Source organism: Pipistrellus hanaki (assembly GCF_964339955.1).
Source record: "Pipistrellus hanaki genome assembly, chromosome: 1".
Lineage (NCBI taxonomy): Eukaryota > Metazoa > Chordata > Mammalia > Chiroptera > Vespertilionidae > Pipistrellus > Pipistrellus hanaki.
The window spans coordinates 43163036-43184046 of NC_140503.1; the positions used below are offsets into that span (position 1 = coordinate 43163036).

The 21011-nt window shown below is 47.2% G+C and overlaps 1 protein-coding gene across 1 annotated transcript; it reads left to right on the forward strand.

Moving 5' to 3' along the window:
• Positions 1 to 152: 152 nt before the first annotated feature.
• UBAP1L (ubiquitin associated protein 1 like) lies at positions 153 to 15051 on the forward strand (the record flags this gene model as incomplete). Its single annotated transcript, XM_084879610.1, has 5 exons — positions 153 to 237; positions 7460 to 8187; positions 9554 to 9760; positions 13177 to 13278; positions 14146 to 15051. 5 exons carry the CDS (start codon positions 153 to 155, stop codon positions 14278 to 14280), a joined length of 1257 nt encoding a protein of 418 aa, XP_084735736.1. The 3' UTR covers positions 14281 to 15051.
• Positions 15052 to 21011: the final 5960 nt, after the last annotated feature.

The window sequence follows — 21011 nt, forward strand, 5'->3', positions numbered from 1 at the left end:
CTTCCCCACACACAAGGACTAGAATACTTCCTTTCCTCTGAAGACTATCATCCCTTAACAGTCTGTACTTCTCATTTTGTACTTAGCAGAGGTGACCGTCACTTTCGAATATGTCCTAACTAGATCACTATAGCCCTCGCTGTTCTTAAGAGATGTATTTGCAGAATCCTCAAACTCTTCAATTACTCCAGAAGCAAACAGAGAATACCTATCGAGGATACAGATGCTGGGCCAGAGGTAAGGGAGGATGAGGGTGGCCCTGTACCTGCTCATTGGACCTGCTGCAGTTCACACTTGGGTGTCAATAAAATTGAAGCTCTTCTCCATGGCTCAAAATTCTATTGGTAGCTGAAAATGTGAATGATAAACCTGAGAATGCCAACATTTGCTAACTTTCCTGTGTTTCCTGCAACGCCCCATACCTCAAAGTCCCCTGTAAGAACAGCGTGTTGGGGCATATAATATACTGATCACACTGGGACCTGTCTGAACCTGTAGCAAAGAGCCACTCCAATGTGCTGGGAGACAGTCTTCTGAGCCTTAGAAAAGTAAGATACTGACAAGAGTGAGCTTACAGCGGAGATGAGGGAATTAAGGGATTTGCCTGTCTAGTCTCATCTGGCCTCTCTGTACTCAGATTACCTACTCTACATCTTTACATAATGCTCTCATGTGGGCATGGGGATGACCCCAGTGACCTTACATTACATCATACACAAAAATCAATTCTACGGGCTTTGACATTAAGCCAAAGGTACTCCTAGGTAAACCCTGATTGTTTGCAAAATGTCAGACTGCATTCAGGATTCTGGATTACATATTATAGGCAGTCATTCGCTTGAATGACTTTTCTTGGCCCTCTACATTTTATTTAAATTTTAGAATTAGTTTGCCAGTTTACACCAAAACGTGATGGAATTTTGATATGTGGGATCTATAAATCAATTCAGGGAGAATTGATATCTTTACATTACTGAATCTTACAATCATGGTCAGGGTATGTTCCTCCATTTATTCTAATATTTTACAGTTTTCTGTGTAGAGGTTGTTTTATACTGAGTCCTAGATAGTTGATGCTAATATCAATAGTATCTTTTAAAAATTGAAATCTCTAATTTCTAATTATTTAAATGTAACATTTACATGGTTTGTTGTTTGTATATAGAGATATAATTGATTCTTATATATTGATCATATATCCAATAACCTTCATAAATTCTTTTGTATTTTCTATATATAATTATGTCATCTATAAATAATGGTGGTTTTCTTTCTTTCTAATCCTCATATTTTTGTTTTTCTTCTCTCTTTTTATTTCTCAAATATATTTTATTGACTTTTCACAGAGAGGAAGGGAGAGGGATAGAAAGTTAGAAACATCGATGAAAGAGAAACATTGTCGATCAGCTGCCTCCTGCACACCCCCCACTTGGGATGTGCCCACAACCAACGTACATGCCCTTGACCAGAACTGAACCTGGGACCTTTCATTCCGCAGGCCGACTCTCTATCCACTGAGCCAAATCGGTTTCAGCTGTTTTCCTTCTCTTTTTAACAGGCTAGTACCTCAGTGTAATGTTGAACAGAACATCCTTGTCTCATCATTTCCAATCTTGGGGATATCCTTCAGTATTTACTATTAAGTGGATGTTTGCTTTAGATATTTTGGAGCTATTTTTATTAGGTTAAGGAAATTCTTTTCTATTCCTACGTTGTTAAAAGGGTTTGTTGTTCTTAAAATAATGGAAAGGTATTAATTTTATCAAGCACTCTTTCTGCATCTATGGAGAGAAATGATTATATAATTTTTTATTTGTTATTCTAGTGGTGTTTATCTTTACTCCCATTGATTGATTTTGAAATGTTAAGCCAACCTCTCATTCCTGAAATAAACTCAACTTGGCAGTATTTGTTTATCCATAATTATTTTTGTTAAGATTTTTTTCATTTATATTTATGAGAGATCAGCGTCTAATTTTCTTGTCAAGTTTGGTATCAAGTTGATGCCAAACTAGTTAGGAATTATTTCTTCTTTTCTTCTTTTCTGGAAGAGTTTTTGTAATTTGACATTTCTTCCTTAAACATTTGAATGAAAACTCTTTTTTGTTAATTTTAATCCATTGATTTTGATATTTATTACACAGGGGGTGAAAACTCTTTTGATGCAAGACTTTAGAACTAGAGTTTTAGACCTTGTTTTGGTAAACAATGCCCTAGTGTAAGACTTAAACATGAATTAGTCAATCCCTGACAGTTGGAATGGTCTTGTTTTTATCCATTTCCTCCCTCTGCAGCACTGGCCACATTACCTTTCCTTCTTAGCTGAGGGACTCAGCTAAGTCACCACAGAGGGGAGCACCGAGCCATTTGAGGCCTGAGCCTGGTCCTCAGGACTACACTCTGCCACTGCCATCAGGCAGCCTGCCTCAGCCATCACCACACTCCTCTGACAGGATGAGTGCCCTGGATGGTGTCCCTTTCAAGGTGCCCAAGGGCTTTCTGACCAGCACAGAGCTGCTCCCTGGGCCAGAACTCAGTGTCCCAGCCTGCAGGGAGCTTCTGCTGGGCTCTATGGTGAGAGTATTTCTCTGTCTGTCTGTCTGTCTGTCTGTCTATGTAACTCCTAGTCCCTGGGCCTGTGGGCCTGATGCTGAGACTCAATGGGACCTTGTTCCTTGATTTTAAAGGGCAGCTAGGCCTGCTCTGGTGTATTTCAGGGAGTTTGGAAATAAATAAGAGGGGAAGGTGTTTCATGAGGAAGGCTGGTTGCCTGATGAGGATTATGTACTGGGTCTTATTTTAGCGTTAGGGTAACTGGAAGGTCACCTATATAAAGTGACTGAGGATCATGGCACGGATGTTCCAGTTCCTCTCTGCTGCCATATCTAAAATTCCATTAGAATCACTCCTTAGGGTTAAGACACTAGATCCAGAATCCTCTGTTAAAATGCCACCTGCAGTACATTAGGAAGAAATAATATTTTAGAGGCACTATTTTTTTTTAAAGGATCTCAATTCTTTTCTTTTTTTTTTTAATGTATTTTATTGATTTTTTACAGAGAGGAAGGAAGAGGGATAGAGACCTAGAAACATCAATGAAGAGAAACATCAACCAGCTGCCTCCTGCACACCCCTTCCTGGGGATGTGCCTGCAAGCAAGGTACATGCCCTTGACTGGAATAGAATCTGGGGACCTTTCAGTCCGCAGGTCAACGCTCTATCCACTGAGCCAAACTGGTTTTGGCTAGAGGCACTCTTTTTTAAAAAAAATATATTTTATTGATTTTTTACAGAGAAGAAGGGAGAGAGATAGAGAGCCAGAAATGTCGATGAGAGAGAAACATCGACCAGCTGCCTCCTGCACACCCCCTACCGGGGATGTGCCTGCAACCAAGGTACATGCCCTTGACCGGAATCGAACCTGGGACCTTTCAGTCCGCAGACCGATGCTCTACCACTGAGCCAAACCGGTTTCGGCTAGAGGCACTCCTAAAGCACCCCTTGCCCCGTGGTTCACATACTCGGATAGGCACCCAGTGTATATGGACATATCGCATGTGGCCTCAGGATAAACATGATTAACTTCCAGAAGAATCAAGTTTGCTTGAAGAATTAGGGGGGAACCTATTGTATTCACATTAGAACACAGATATATCATGGGGTAGCATGCAAAATTCACATGAATTCTTTTAAAATGAAAGAATAAGCCTTAACCAGTTTGGCTCAGTGGATAGAGCATTGGCCTATGGACTGAAGTGCCCCAGATTCAATTCCGGCCAAGGGCATGTATCTTGGTTGTGGGCTTGTTCCCCAATAGGGATTGTGCTGGAGGCAGCTGTTCCATGTTTCTCTCTCATCGATGTTTCTAATTCTCCATCTCTCCTTCTTCCTCTCTGTAAAATCAATATAACTATACTTTTAAAAAATAATAATAAATAAATAAAAATGAAAGAATAAGATTGCAAAGAACTGTGGAGCTGGCTTTGGGCCTCTCGGGACCAGTATGCTGACTCCTACATGTTCATTCTCCACTGTCTGCCGGGTGCTACGTGGAAAAGTTTGAGGATCTAACTTTCACTCATTTTGAGGAACCTGAAACCCAGAAAAGGAAATGACTTGTGCAAAGTTAGTGACAGGACTAAAACCCAAGTCCTGACTCGAGGTAATTTTTTATTAGCTAAGAGCAGGACTGGAACATGAGAGACACTGGACAGGTGATGTTTGAAGGCAAAGGGTTTCAGGAAGTCAGCAGAGAGCACAGTCCAGAAGGAGAGCCCTGAGAGGGGCTCGGGAGGTGCGGTGCAGTTTTGCTCCATCTGCAGACTCCGGAGTTGCACTGAGGCTCCTCAGGACAGATGCTTCCAGAGCTGAAATAAGCCCAGCGCACTCTGGGGGGCAGGAGCTCTTGCTCTCCCCACACCCTGAGCTGTGGGCACTCACTCTGGCAGGAGAGCTTGTGTTGCTGGGAAGAGGAATTCGCTTTACTGAGCGCCAGTGCAGGTGAATTTTCACAGCTTTTCCTTCCCTGCTGAGCTCAAGGCAAGCTGGGAAGAGGCTGTTCTTTTCCTAGAAGCAGAAACAGGCACCCTTCCGCCAGGCCCATGTCTGGTGTCCTAGCCAAATGCTGACCTGGCTTTGTCTCCTGCTCTCAGGGTGGGCACCTGCAATCCCTTAAGGCTATTTCCCTTCCTGAGCCTCCATTTCATTAACTGTTGGGCCAAACTAACAAACAGAGAAGCATGAGACTCCAGGTATGATTTACAGCCTCTCCTGAACAGTCTTTCCAGCTCACTGGACTGTACTCCCAATGTTAAGAACTTAAAATGCATTTTCCCATAACGATGATGCTAGATTAACCAAGGAACCTGTCGTGGCCTGAAGAAAAAAAATAATAACAGCTGCCATTTACTGAGCACCTACTGTGCACCAGGCCCATGTTAGGTGCTCTTTACATGTTCACTCTTCTCTCTCATTTTTATGAGTCTTTCAGCTGGGTGTCCTTACCCCACGGCACAGGAAACCAAAGCTACACACACACACACACACACACACACACACACACACACACCCGCTTCACCTACCCCTCCACCCCACCCCTCCGAGTGACCCACAGGGTCTCATGGCTCGTGAGGGATGCAGCCAGGATTGCTTGCCAAGGGACAGGCAAATGTATTTCAGTGTAGTTTTATTTTGCTTTCTCTTATTACGAGTGAGGTTGAGCAACTTTTTCTTATTTAAGAGAACTCTGTTCCCTTTTCTGTGGACTGTCCATATTATCTTTTGTCCATTTTTCTGTTGGGCTGTGAGTATTTTTCTTATCTATTTCTAGGCACTCCCTATATTAGTAAAGTTAGTACTTTATCTCTGTGTCAGTGTTATTCTGCTCCCCACCCCCTCGCCACCCAGTTTGTCATCTGTCTTTGACCTTGCTCATGACATTTGCCATGCAGATTTTGGGCATATGCCTTGTGTACTTTTATGCCTTCTGGATTTTGATTCTGAGTAAGAAAGGTATTCCTCCCTGATTTTATAAAGGATTTCTATCTTGTTTTCTTCTAATACTTTTATGGTTCCATATCACACATTTGAATCTTTGATCTTTTTTAAATTTATCTTTTTGTATATAATGTGATAGTGGATCTAACTTTATTTTCTTCCAGATAACTAACACTATTTATTGGTTAGTTCTTCTTTTCCCCATTGCCTGAGATGCTATCTTATTATTTACTAAAGCCCTATAGATATTAAGGTCTATTTCTGGACTTTCTATTCTCTACCTCTAATCTATCTGTGCCAGTACCGTAGTTACAGTGCCAGTTTTAATTATTGATGTTTTATAATAAAATAAAACAGTTGGTAGGGCCAGTCCTATTTATATTTTTGTCCCCTGAGTTTTTCTGGCTATTCTTATTTATTTTTCAGGTGAGCTTTAGAATCATCTCACTTAGTTCTAGAAATCACAAGTGTTGGTATTTTTATTGGGTCTTTATATCATTTTAACCCAGAAGTCCTGCTGGCTGTCTCTTTAATTTAGTCTCTCTCTCTCCAAGTCTATCTCACCAGTTCTGAAGTTGTCTTTTTCCTCTTAAGTTTTTCACAACTCATCTATTTTGCTCTAATCTCTTTCTCGAACCATGTATTCGCACGCCTTGACAAATGTCCACTCCGTGCCAGGCTCGCCCCGGCTCTGAGGAGTTAAGCCATAGCCCTTGACCTTGGGGAGTCACACCAGACCAGCTAAATTATGCTCCTCTCCCCAGTGCAGGGTCATGTCCGAGGTGAGAGGGAACAGTGCCTGTCTGTCTGTCTTTCTGTCTCCCTTTCCCTCACACACATTCCCCTAGCCTCTCTTTTCCTTAAATGGCCATCATAGAGCATTGAAATTTCCCTTAAATTTTTTATATATATATTTAAAGCCATGTTATAGTCCTGGTTATTAATTTTAAAGGATTGTGACAGGAATATTTTATTTTTGCCTCATTTATAAACTCTCAAGTTAGCTCAGTGGTCGGCAAACTCATTAGTCAAAAGAGCCAAATATCAACAGTACAACGATTGAAATTTCTTTTGAGAGCCAAATTTTTTAAACTTAAACTTCTTCTAACGCCACTTATTCAAAATAGACTCGCCCAGGATGTGGTATTTTGTGGAAGAGCCACACTCGAGGGGCCAAAGAGCCGCGTGTGGCTCGTGAGCCACAGTTTGCCGACCATGGAGTTAGGTCATTTATGTGGGCTCCAGATTGCTTCCTTAGGAGGCCTCACATGTAGTGGATAAAGCCCTACCGTCAGATGGTCAGAAAAATCCCAGCTCTGCCCCTCACCTCCAAACTGACCTCCAGCAAATTAAACTCGCTGAGCCTCATTTTCATAATCTGGAAAAAGGAATAACACTAAAACCTCCTAAGTAGGGTTCAACAAAGCTTAGCAAGTGTTTAATTGCCTGGGTCTCAAAGCAACCGCAGGTGGCGGCCAGGAGCTTGAGGGCAGATGTCACCCACAGGGCGGTTACTGCCTGGTGGGCTGCCAGGCTGACTGCTTCCCGGCAAATGGTGCCGGGCTCAAGTGAAAGCACCTTGAGCAAGTGTTTAAGCTGCTACTTCTGTCCAATAGCATACTGAATGGCAAAGGGACTTAGACATTAGATTTCACTGCATTCGTCCTTCATGCAGAGTTTAATCTGTTGTTATCTGCTGAAACCGGTTTGGCTCGGTGTATAGAGCGTCGGGCTGCAGACTGAAAGGTCCCGGGTTCGATTCCGGTCAAGGGCATGTACCTTGGTTGCGGGCACATCTCCAGTGCAAGAGGCAGCTGATGGATGATTCTCATCGATGTTTCTCTCTATCTCAATCCCTCTCTGTGTAAAGTCAATAAAATATATTTTAAAAAATAAAAAAATAAAATCAATTAAAAAAATAAATTGTTGATATCCATCTACCCCGGTGCTAGCTAAAACGGAGGTGCGGAGGTGCGGGTGGACTGTGCTGAGGGCCTGGGGCTCGGAATTGGAGGCCGTGCAGGTGTGGCTAGGGCGCACCAGAGGCCAGAGGTAGGGGTGCGCCCCCGAGCCCCGGTTTGCCTGGCTGCGCCTCACGCAGCCTTCTCTCCGCAGCACGACTTCGGCCTGGAGAGGAGGACCCTCTTCTGGGTGGAGGCTGTCACCCGGGGACCCTGCCAGTTCCGGTGCAATGCTCCCGGGACGGCGTCAGCCCCTCCAGCCTGGCTCTTGCTGGTCAGCCCGGAATGCGGGCCAGCGTGCCTGCCTGCTGCAGCCGCGGGCCCCGAGGCTGGACCCCAAGGGCTGCCAGAGGAACAGGAGGAGGAGGAACAGGAGGAGGAGGAAGGAGCCACGCCTGCCGATGAGGACGAGCCGGGGCCTCGCAGCCCCCAGCCCAGCGCCCCCGGGAGCCCCAGCCCGGGCCGCCACCGGCGCTCGCTGCCCGGGCTGCGCGGCGTGCGGTCGGAGCTGGCGGGCGTGCGGCAGCGGCTCTCCGAGGGCAGCACGGCCGCCCGCCCGCGCGCCTTCCTGCAGCGCATCCGCCACCGGGCCCGGAGCCTGTGCCCCAGCCCGGAGCCGCCCCGGAGCCCCGCGCCGCCGCCCCGCGGCCCCCGTGCGCCCGCCCCGGCCCCGCGGCCCTCCACGGCGGGCGCCGCGCCCCCGCTGCGGAGCCGCAAGCCGGCGGCCGCGGTAAGGAACTTGCGGGCTCTGCCAAGATCAGCGGCCAGGTCCCCGTAGTCTGGGTCTCCAGCCATGTCCATAGCCAAGGTCCCCTCCTCTCCGTGCTCCTCCTCCCTAGCCTTTCCTGCTGCTCTTCCTGCAGCCTTAGCTCAGAGGGCTCCCATCCCCCCTGGTGCCTGCGTTGCTTCTGCTAGGGCTCATGCCACATTATCATAGTTATGCAGCACCTGTCTCTCTCCCCGCGGAACATGAGCTCGCCTTTTAGGGCAGGGGTTGGTGCGCACGCATTTTTGTTTGCAGAGCACCCAGAGGCAGACTTGGCCCCTAGAGGGTGCTCAGTGAATGTGACTCAAATCCAGGGCTTGCTGGGCAAGGCTTTCTGTGGACGCTGAGCTGGACGCTCAGTCAGGGAATAGCCACTGTCTGTAAATCCCTGCCAGACACTGGGTGGGAAGAGACAAAGTCCAAACCGCTGGACAATTGCCTCAGGGGGCGTGGAGACAAGGCAGTGTGATCAGGTGCTGAGAGAGAGGTGAGGGCTGTTACAGGCCGGGAAAGCTGGGGACAGAGGACTGTACCCAGCAGAATGGGGAGCAGAAGTGAATGTACCATGAACCCAGTGAAGCTAAGCCTCAGGCCACTGACTTTGCTCTTTCCAAAGCTTTATGCCGAATTTTATATTTATAATTCTATCCTTTTTTTTTTTTTTTTAATTTAAGAGGTCCAAATTGTATAATCATCAAACTCTACACTACCTGGATCCTGAGTAGGTGGGGTGGGTCAGGATTAGCAGCAGGAGGTAGCAATAGGGCACAGCTTTCTGTCTCTTTTCCCCCTTACCCCCCGGCGGCCCCAGTCAAGCCGGTAGGTACTAAAGAATGAGGCCAACATGACATTACATCCCAAAGAGACTCGAGGTCTGGCTTCTCCACTCACTGGTGTGTGGTCTTACGCAAGTCACTGAGGTGCTCTGAGCCATCCCTTCTCTACCTTGTCAAGAGGGCCAGCCAGCAACCCTTCTCACCATCGTTCGGAGCAAACATAGAGAAGAGGCGCTGTGAGCTGGACCGGCTGTGCCCACATCCAGGGCCAGATGTGAAGGCCAGGATGGCTCTTCCCTGATCCAGATTAAAATAACGCTTAAGCCTCATAACAACCCCTGAGACACCCAGTGTGACTGCCTTCATTTCACTCTGAGTAACCTGAGTGAACAGTAGAGATCTGAGCTTTGGACCAGAGCAGGATCCACACTCCCCACGGCATTCGCCCCTGTACTCTGTATAGAAGGGGGCGTGAAAGGTGCCTTTTAGAATGTCCTGCCCAACCAGATGTTCTCCCAGTGGCAAATGACTCACCCAGCTTGTCTGCGTTTCAGTCCCTCAGCCCATACACTTGCCTGCCACCTCTTGAGCGGGAGCCCCAGCTGCGCCTCGCCCACAGACAGCAGCCCAATTCTGCGGACCTGCTGTCCGCCCTGAGCCAAGAGGAGCAAGACCTCATCGGGCCCGTGGTCGCCCTGGGGTACCCCCTGCACAGGGCCATCGTGGCTCTGCAGAAGACAGGGCGTCAGAGTCTGAGCCAGGTGAGCGATCCTCCGGAGTTGGGGGGCCGTGGAGCTGGAACCAGGAGGGTGGCCACGTGGTTTTATCTTTATTTTTATTTATTTTATTTATTTTTAAAATATATTTCATTGATTTTCCACAGAGAGGAAGGGAGAGGAATAGAGATCTAGAAACATCGATGAGAGAGAAACATCAACCAGCTGCCTCCTGCACAACTCCCATCAGGGATGTGCCCATAACCAAGGTACATGCCCTTGACCGGAATCGAACCTGGGACCTTTCAGTCCGCAGGCCAACCTCTATCCACTAAGCCAAACCGGCTTTGGCCACGTGGTTTTATCTTTCACTTGAAGAAATTTTGTTTCCTTCTCTTCAGAAGCAAAATCTCAGCCTGGCATTAATTGTTGGGGGTTATGAGCAGTTTCTAGATCCTGAAGCTACCTTCTGCATAGGAGTTTATCAGGAATCCCTGTGCACACTTGGGGACGCCTTGATTTTTACTCCTCTCCTGCTTTGTATCCCAAATGCAGGGGCTGGCTCTTTGGGCAGCCAAGAATCTCTATAGCTGCCCAGTGGAACTTCTTAAAATGAGCGGTGTTTTATATCTGCTGTCCAATACAGGATCCACCAGCCATACGTTATTACTTGAAATGTGGCTAGTATGACTGGAAATTTTATGTGATTGTAATTAATTAAAATAGTTACATGTGACTACTACTAGGTGTTGCAGCTCTAACCACTTCCCTCAACGAAGGAATTGTGTTCAGTTTGACCAAATCCACCTATCCATCTACCTATTGGGTATTTCCTGGGTGTTTAGATGTGGCTGGGAGGTAGGGGGGATACCAGGGTACAGAAAAACCACTGTTGTAGGCTGGAGTCCCCAGGAATCAGACTCAGATGGAGTTAAGTAAGGAGGCTCTGGGATCAACTCCTGCAGAAGGGAGTGGACAGAAGCAGGAGTGGGTGGATGGAGAGATTGAGCTTTGCAGACCCAACGACAGTGTCAGCCAACTCCTCCGCTCTGGAGCAAGTATGGCCCTCGAGAGCCATCCTAAGTGGGGCTGAGCTGGTCAGACCTTTATATCCCTTCATCAATCAGGCATTAGTGGTGTTAATATTTAGTTAATATTTTTGTGTGTGTGCCAGTCCCTCAATCTGAGAGTATACAATTAGGTCTTCTCAATTCTTTTTTTAAATTTTTATTTATTTTTTTAAAAATATATTTCATTGATTTTTTTACAGAGTAAGAGAGAGGGAAAGTTAAAAACATCAATGAGAGAGATACACCAATCAGCTGCCTCCTGCATAACCCCCATTGGGGATATGCCCGCAACCAAGGTACATGCCCTTGACCAGAATCCAACCTGGGACCCTTGAGTCTGAAGGCTGATGCTCTATCCACTGAGCCAAACCAGTTAGGGCTCTTCTCAATTCTTCAAGGTTGCTATTACTATCCTCACTTTGCAGCTGGGGAAACAGGCTGGTTCACTTTGAATCTTTGTTGTTCAGTGCTTTTCTCTCATTTTCTGCATGAGAACCTTTCAGGGCAGCACCCAGGCTCATCTTGATTTCAGAGAGGATGGGATAGAGAGAGAGAGAAACATCAATGATGAGAATCATTGATTGGCTCCCTCCTGCATGCCCCCTTCTTGGAATCCAGCCCAAAAACCTGGGCATGTGCCCTGACCGGGAATCGAACCGTGCCTCCTGGTTCATAGGTTGATGCTCAACCACTGAGCCATGCTGGTCGGGCAGCTTATGGGTAGTTTTAAAACTCCCAGGTAGCTGCAATCAACACTAAGGCCACGATCCATTGCTGTGGGTGAGCTCAGAGGTGACGGGAGATCTCCCATCTGCCCTTGCCCCCACTCCTGCTTTCACCTTCAGAAACTCCGTCTACTTTTAAGCTAGCTTGAGCCCCTCCTCTAGTAGTGGCCCCACGATGAACAAGGCATTAGCTCGAGATTAGGTGACCTAGGCCCTAATCCTGGGACCCTGGGCAAGCTGCCCGCATCGTCTGGCCCTGTTTCCTCAGGGGTGCAAGGCGGGCTTGGCTGGGTGGTTTTCCAGATGTGCTCCAGCAAGGCCTAGGTGTCCTGGGCCGGTGCTTGGACAGGTCAGAAGCTGAAACCATTCGTTGATATTATCCTTGCTTTCTGCCTACCTCTGAGGGGCTGCAGAAACCCAAACTCTTTTTTCTCCTCTTACACCCACAATTCTTATGGTCTGGCACTGACTTCATTTGGCACTGACTCCCCATAAATCCTGCTTTGATTTGTCGGGGCCTCATGATTGCCAGTATCTGGTTTATCTCCCCCACTGAGCTGTGAGCTCCTCGGAGGTAGTTCTTAATTCACTTTATAAACACAGCATGTATTTATGGAGCTCCCTCTGCCTGCCATGCTGGGTGCTGGGACACAGTGGTGACACAGCCCTTCCCTCGCGGAGCAAAAAGCCAGTGGATGAGAAAGATGGGAAAGGCAGTAGGGCAGTTTTACGAAGTTGTTTGTGCTGTGGGACCACCAAGCACAGCACCTTGGAAACGGGGCAGAGAGAACCCCAGGTAAGAGGAGTGAGGCCGGCCGTGATGAGGGGCCTATTGGGGGCTGCGGGAGGAGCAGAGGTGACTGACAGGCAGGAGCAGGCCTTTGAGCCCTGGTTGGGAGGCAGCACTTCACCCTGAGGGCCAAAGCAGCCCCTGAGGGCTAGGCAGGAAGTGACCAGAACGGGTCTTCAGCCTGGGAGGTCCGCTCTGTCCCCACCCCTTTCCAGCACAGACGCAGGTCTGTTGCATGGTGGGGGCTCATGAAGTCCTGGGTGGCAGAGATGTATGTGTCTAGGGGTGGGATGGGGTAGGGGAGCCCAGGAATGGATGGCACCTTCATACAGGTAGGTGCTCCCCAGGGAGGGCGAGCAGGCTGGCATGGGTGGTGAGTGAGAAGAGACCTATGTTGCAGGCCTGTCCCACTCCCCACTTAGCTTCTGGGAACACCTTAGCTCACCCTAACAGCCCCTAGTTTGGGACAGTTGGTGTCTACCTGTCCACGGCCCATGGGGTTTCTGGGGCCATGTCATGTGTGGTGGATTGCCTAGTCAGCTGGCCTGAGCTCAGGCCTTACTGAGGTCCTTGGGGTGTCTCCTCTACCCCATCCACTGACCCTGCTGTTCCCCCTTTTTTTAAAAAACAAAAACAAAAACAAAACGTGTTTTCATTGATGTCAGACAGGAAGAGAGAGGGCGAGAGAAATAGAAACATCAATGATGAGAATCATTGAACAGCTACCTCTTGCATACCCTTTGCCGGGCATCAAGTTCTCAACCCAGGCTTGTGCCCTGATCAGGAATCGAATAGTGACCTTCTGATTCATAGGACGATGCTCAACCACTGAGCCACCCATCTTATCCCCTCCCTCTCTGCCCCTTCCTGGCCCAGTTTCTCAGCTACCTCAGCGCCTGTGACCGGCTGCTGCGGCAGGGCTACGACGAGGGCCTGGTGGAGGAGGCCATGGAGATGTTCCAGTTCTCTGAGAGCCAGGTCAGCCGGCCCCCTGCCTGAGCTGAGGCAGAGAAGGGAGGGGGAATACACATGAGCCTGGTGTGTGGGGGCATATGGTGCCAGAGCCAGCCTGGGGGCGACAGGGAGAGCCTGCTTGCTCAGCCCTGGGGAGCAGACAGCCAGGGAGATGAAGCACAGAAGATGAGAGGATGAGGTGGGGAGGGAACCAGAGGCACAGCTTTGTATTGTTTCACTGAATCAGCACACTGGTCATTGAATGCCCTCTCTCTGTTAGACACCCAGATAGGAGCCACAGGCAGCACAAAGGTGCTTGAAAACTCTGCTCAAGGAGCTGGCCATCTAGCTGGGATCCAGCATAGAAGCCGCTTTGGGCCCAGTAGTACATTCTGCGTGCCTGGTGAATATGATCTGTCCATGCTTGGCAGCTGGTTCAGGCTCGAGAGCAACTCTTCACGGGGGCTGATGAAGGGACAGAAGGGCGGGAGACATACAGAGGAGGAGGGAGGAAGAAAAGCAGGGTTGCTTCAAGTGCTGGTGCCAGAGGAGGAAGGAGGACCAAAGCTGTACTGTGTGACACCTCCGCAGAGATCCTGGGCTGCGCATCCTCTGGGCACCAGTATTTGGCTTTCCTCTTCCTGCCCCAGCCCCCACCACAGGTAGTCAGGAGAGAGCCGGGCGGGGGAGTACAGCCAGGACCAAGCCAGTGGCCAGGCTGGGGACCTCCTTCCTGGGCCCATGTCACCTCACAGTCAGGCTGCCCAGGGTCAGGTTTACCTGGCCTGTGAGGGCCACAGCTTTCTGGGAGGAGATACAGAGGAGACTGGGGAGGGGGCTGCGCAGGGTGGAGGCTAAGCCTCAGTGCCCTCTCTGCTTTCCTTTCCCCAGGCAGGGGAGTTCCTGCGCCTCTGGGAGCAGTTCAGCGACATGGGCTTCCAGCAGGAGCGCATCAAGGAGGTGCTGCTGGTCCACGGCAACCGCCGCGACCAAGCCCTGGAGGAGCTGGTGGCCTGTGCCCAGTGACCTCGGGGGCACTCTGCAATGCCCAGCATCCCAGACCTGTGCTAACCCTGGCAATCCAAGTCTACAAAGCGATGCATACCCATTGTAAAAATACAACAAGGCCAAGGGTGGGAGTGAATGCTATAGGGGAGGCAGAACTTCACCCATGTTGAGTTTTCAGCTGGACCAATTAACAAGAGAAAAGCAGTTAATGAATATATGCAGCACCCATTGTGTGGGAGAACCCTCAGTGAAAAGTAACTCAAAGCAGGGGTTTAGAACTCTGGCTTATGTAGCATCCACAAAGAGCACATTTGTATAGAGATAACAAGACAAAGGAGATCAGTTTAGCCTTCTAAAAATGACAAACTTGGAAGGTACATATACGGGAGGGAACTAATGGAGTAAGGCTCACTTGCAGATTCCTCTAGTGTATCTCTGGAAGGATAAGAATCAATCTCAAGAAAAAGAGAATTTATATCCTGCCTTTAGACAGAAGAGGGAGAGGGGGGAGAAAAGCTTTTCCTGCATTTGCTGCTTCTTAATTGCCTTCAGCTAGAAATAATTTTTATGTCAAAGAAGCATATTTTGGATGACATTCTGCCTCCGTTCAATACCCAAAGGATCAGCTAAAAGAGTTGAAAGTGGTTACCGGTGGGGCGGGCGGGTGGGAGGGGTTAGACAAGGAGCTGTGTTTTGTCATACAAGTCTTGTAAAACTACCTTTATGTGAGCCTTTAAATTGTGTGCTTTGGTTTTCAGAAAATTAAAACAAACAAGCAAAATGATGGGCAATTCTTTTGGGTCTTACAGGTTCCTGGTCTTTTTGTGGAAATCATATCTAACCGTGGGTCCAAAGATCTAATTTCTGATTTTGGTTCTGCTGATGACTGGCTCAAAACTTTTTTGGGCCTCAGTTTCCCCAGGAAAAGTAGAGAGATTGGACCTGGCTGTTAGTCATACGAATCCTCTGGGAAGTTTGTTAGAGTCACAGGCCCCACTCCTGGAGAATCTGACTCAGAAGGTAGGGATCCGTTTTGTTTGTTTTTTTCTTGTTTTTTTAAAGAAGCTCTCTGGGATTGTTGCTTTAAAATCTTTTCTTCCTTTTTTTAATCTGCTGTTTGTTATTGTTGATTTTCTTCACCCATTCTCCCACTTCCCATCCCCTGGACCCACCTCTGGCAATTGCTAATCTGTTATCTGAATCTATGAGCTTGGTTTTTTATTTTTAGGTTTCACATATGAAACCATATGGTATTTGTCTTTCTCCACCTGACTTATTTATTTAGCATAATATCCTTGAGGTCTACCCATGTTGTCACAAATGGCAAGATTTTATTCTTTTTTATAGCTGCACTAGAGGCCCGGTGCATGAATTCGTGCATGGACGGGGTCCAGTTGCCCTGCCCAATTGGAGCCAATCAGGGCAGGCTGGCCAGGGGAGGAGACCTGGGAGGTTGGCTGACGGCCCTCCCCCCTGGTCCAACTCCCAGTCAAACTCCTGGTCGAGGGGACAATTTGCATATTAGGCTTTTATTATATAGGATAACATTATATTATATATTGTATATAATATTCCATTATATAGCCTATATAATAAAAGGCTAGTACATATCCCATTATATATCTTATATAACAAAAGGCTAATATGCAGTTGTCCCCTCAATCAGGAGTTTGACTATGGGATGGGGCGGGTTGGCAATCACCATGGCTCCCCCAGCTGACCCTGCCCCTGACCAGCCTGCCTCAACCCAAATAGGGGGCGGGGCTTGCCCACCAACTACCCATTGCCCCCCCCCCCCTCTGCTGGACCAGCTCGATCAGGGTGGGCCAGCTAGAACCCCCTTTTGCACAAATTTGTGCACTGGGCTTCTAGTATATATATACACACAGAATTATATACTAATTCTGTGTGTATATAATTCTGTATACACACAGAATTATAAATTTTTAAAAACATGTTTTTATTGATTTCAGAGAGAGGAAGGGAGAGGGAAAGAGAGAAACATCAATGATGAGAGAGAATCATTGGTCAGCTACCTCCTGAACAACCCACACTGGGGATGGAGCCTGCAACCCTGGCTGGGGTTGCATATGCCCTGGCTGGGGATCAAACCATGACCTCCCGGGTTCATGGGTTGACTTTCAACCACTAAGCCACACTGGCGGGGCATACCCAATTTCTTTATCCATTGATCTGTTGATAGACATGAAGATTATTTCCATATCTTAGATATTGTAAATAATGTTGCAATGACTATGGGGGTGTACATATATTTCTGAGTTAGTGTTTTCATTTCTTTGGACAAATACCCAGAATTAAGATTCCTGGATCATATGGTAATTCTATTTTTAATTTTTTGAGGAACCTGCATACTGTTTTCCATAGTGGCTTCACCAATGTACACTCCCATCAGCAGTACACAAGGGTTCATTTTTCTCTACAGCCTTGCAACTCTTATTTCTTATCTTGTTGATAATAGCCATTCTAACAGGTATGAGGTGATATATCATTGTGGTTTTGAATTGCATTTCCCTAATGATTAGTGCTGTTGAGCATCTTTTCATGTACCTTCTTTGGGAAAATGTCTATATAGATCTACCTATTTTTTGTTGTTGTTAATCTTCACCAGAAAATATTTTTCCATTGATTTTTAGAGAGAGTGGAAGGGAAGGGAGAAATAGAGAGAGAGAAACATCAATGTATGAGAGAGACATCAACTGGTTGCCTCCCACACTCCACCTGACCAAGGCCAGGGATTGAGCCTGCAACCTAGGTACGTGCCCTTGACCGGAATAGAACCCAGGACCCTTCAGTAGGTAGGCTGACGCTCTATCCACTGAGTCAAACCAGCTAAGGCTAGATCTGACTTTTTTTTTTTTTTTTTTTTTTTTTTAGATCTGCCTATTTTTTAATCAGATTGTGGTTGGTTTTGTTTTGTTTGTTTGTTTGTTGCTATTGAGTTGTTTGAGTTCTTTATATAATTTGGATTTTAATCTCTTATCAACTATATGATTTGAAAATATTGTCTCTCATTGCCTTTTGATTTTATTAATGGTCTCCTTTGCTGTGTAGAAATTTTATAGTTTGATGTAGTCCCATTTGTTCTTTTTGTGTATGTGTGTGGCTTTTATTTGCTTGTTTGCTGCTTTTGCTTTTGGTGTCATATCCAAAATATTGCCAAGACCAGATGTCAAGGAACTTACTACCTATGTCTTTTTCTAGAAACTTTATGGTTTGGGGCCTTACATGTAAGCCTTTAGTCCATTTTGAATTGACTTTTGTGTATGGTGTAAGATGATGGTAGAATTTCATTCTTTTGCATGTGGCTGTCCAGTTTTCCCAACATCATTTTTTAAGAGTCTGCCCTTTTGCCATCATATATTCTTGGCTCTTTTGTCATAAATTAATTAACCATATACACTGGGTGGTCAGATTATTATGATCTCTGAACACATAATAATCTGGCCACTCAGTGTATATATACTGAAGCATGGTGCATGAATTTGTGTATGGGTGGGGTCAAGGGGGAAATTTGCATATTAGCCTTTTATTATATAGGATATACACTGAGTGGCCAGATTATTATGTGTTCAGAGATCATAATAATCTGACCACTCAGTGTATGTCTGGGCTTTCGATTATGTTCCATTGATCTATGTGTCTATATTTATGCATTTATGCCAATATCTCTGGGCATTCTTATTCACTGTACTGGGCCCAGGGCTAGCATGTCCCTCAGGGTCAGCTGATCTGCTCTGACAGTTTGTAATGCTTTGTAGGTCTGTCCTCCATGTGGGGGATGTTCCAGTTGGGAGCAGGGTTGTCTTCAATCACCACAGGCCTACCTACCCCTGGGGCTTGAGGGGACCAGTGTCTGGGCTGCCTGTGATTAGGGCAAGCAGAGGTCAGAAGCCAAAACACGGGTGCTCCCGCCCTTCCCAGCTGGTCCTGTGCAAAGGCCTGCAGCAAGTCCCACAGAATACAAAGTTCTCACTCATCCACCAGGCAGCACAGCTGGACCTAGAGCTGAGGCTGTAAAACAACAAGCGAAATCTCCCACAATTCTCATGGCTCCAGCCCAGACACCTTGTCTGAGCCGGGAGCGAGGACGCCTGCAGGCCCACACAGGTCTCACCGGCAAGTTTGGAACCACAGCCCAGGTCTCCCGGGCCCATCAGCCCCGGTGCTTTCCACGGAGCCTCCGGCCTGCCAACTCAAACCACATTAAAGATATTTGGGGCCTTAAAATATCTCTGCTCCTCTTCCTCTCTCCTTCCCTCCCTCCCTTCTACTCTTGAATTAAATAACTTGTAGCAATGTAAAACTATTTTGAGAAAATCAGCCAAATGTCCTAAAGTTGATAAAAAATAAAACTGCATTTGGAAAATAAAATAAAATTCAAGTTAAATTTCTAAATCCAAATGTTAAATCCAAAGCTATTTATGTTTTTATTAAGGTAACCTGGCCTCAGTCTGCCACTTTATTAAGTCCCCATGATTCATAGTGACCAGTTGGCAGGCCCCTCACACATGTGACATGTCCTTCCCCAACGACAGTCCTCCCATCCATCTCTACCTGCCCCAAACTTCCCTACCCATAGAAAGCTATTATTTGATTAAAAAATGAGACATCAAGATATCATCGTTAGTTTGAACTGTTTTTAGGAGGTAGAATAGTGTGAGTTAAATGCATGGACTCTGAAGTAGACTGGCTGAAACCACAGTCCCATTACCAACTAGCTGTGTGACCTTTAGAAGGTCACATAACCTTTCTGTGCCTTAGTTCCTTACCCATACCTTATGGCAATTGAAACTTCCCAACTGGGATGATTCATCAGGAGAGTGCACAGGAGGCCTGTGGCATGGTTTTGAGTAGCTTATCCATATTTATACCCTGCCTTGTTCTAGAATCAGTACTACTTTTACTCTGATCGTGCTCCTCTTCATTGTTATGATGAACACATCAGCATTTACAATCAGACTGAGAAATCCTGGCAGAACCTCTCCCCACCTCTGGTCAGAGGGTTTAAGAAGGTGCAGAGGATTCTGGGAGTACCACCTTGGTGAAGAACAATCTCCACAGCTAATCCTAAGGGTCAGGTGACTGCATTGGTGGCTCCTTGAAATAGCAGCTAAAGACACACTCCGCTCCCTGAAGGCAGGATCTAGACAAGGCAACCCTTGGTGCCCTGGCTGGTGTTGTTCAGTGGTTAGAATGTTGGCTCATGCACCGAAGGGTCGAAAGTTTGATTCCAGTCAAGGGCACAAACATGGGTTGCAGGTTCCATCTGGGCTAGTGCAGGAGGCAACTAATCAAGATACCTCACATCATTGTTTCCCTCTCTGTTTCTCTCTCTGCTCCTCTTCCTCCCTCTTCCTCTCCCTCCCTTCTACTCTTTCTACTATCTATAAAAATCAATGGAAAAATATACTCCAGTGAGAATTAACAAAACTATTTATATCTATCTATCTATCTATCTATCTATCTATCATCTCTCCATATATCCCTTGGAGAGGAGGCCAGGAGTATGGTAGAGTCTAGGTTCCAGGTGCTGAACCAAGGCCTGGCCCAAGGATGCAGAATGAAGCAAGTCATACCTTGATTCTTGGTCTCATTTCTGTCCCCTTATGCTCTGTCTCCTCTCCTCTATCCCTCAGAGGCCTAGTGCCAGCAAGTTGAAGAAAATCTCCTGACTGATTAGGAAATATTTTTAGGAAGTAGAATATTGTGAATTAAATGCATAGACTCTGAAGTCAGACCTGGGCTGATATTATAAACGCATAAACTATTTCAGGCTGAAATCTCATTTTCTGTGTGTTCCTTTCCCAGGGAAATGTGCACATCGCCTTCTATTAATTGGTCCTTATGCCTCCTTGTTATAAGGACCTTTGTAATTAAGATGGGCCCACCTTGATAATCTAGTATAATCTCCCATCCCAAAATCTCTAATCATATCTGCAAACTCCCTTTTACCATGTAAGGTAACATAATTCCAGGGATTAGGACATGAACATCTTTGGGGGACCATTCTTCAGCCTACCACAGAGGGGCAATGCTTAACCCAAAATAATATGTGACTAACGGTGGAATTTCAGGCAGTCATCTAGAGGATGTTGTTGTACAGGGACATTCCTATTTTGGAGCAGAATGACTGTGGCGTAGGCCTTACCCCGGGGGTCAGGGTCTCTGGCAAGGCTGGACGCTCCCTGGGCTCAAGCTGACACAGCTGGCTCCGATCCTGTCTCTCCTCTGCTGGGAGCCTCCGGGGCTCTTGCTTCAACTTGAGTCCGGCTCCTGTAGCTGACAACACTCTCCCGGCACCAGAGAGGGGCCAGCTGCCCGGCTGCCAGAGCCTCCCTCAGCCCTGACCCTTCCTCTCTGGGAGGGGGGGGGGGTGCCCTCAGATCAGCTTCCTCTTCCCAGACCCTTCCCCCTCTCAGGCCCCTTCCTTCTCCCCTTCTTCCCAGTCCTTCTCCCCAGTCTCCCCTCTACCCGCCCTGTCCTGTCTTTTCTGGCGATGAGAGCATTCTTTTGTGGGCCCCTGCAGGGAGCACTGTTTGTCTTATGAGAGGATTTAGGGAGAGGCTTCACTCAGGAATCGCAGGGCTTTAGGTGGTGGGTTTTAGGCACAGGAGAAGCTGGCGAAGGGATGGCGTGGCCCTCCCCCTCCTGCTCTCCTCTCCTCTGACCACCCATGCTCTCTTGGTAAGACTCGCGGCCAGGAGATGTTTGGGGAGCTCTGAAGGCCT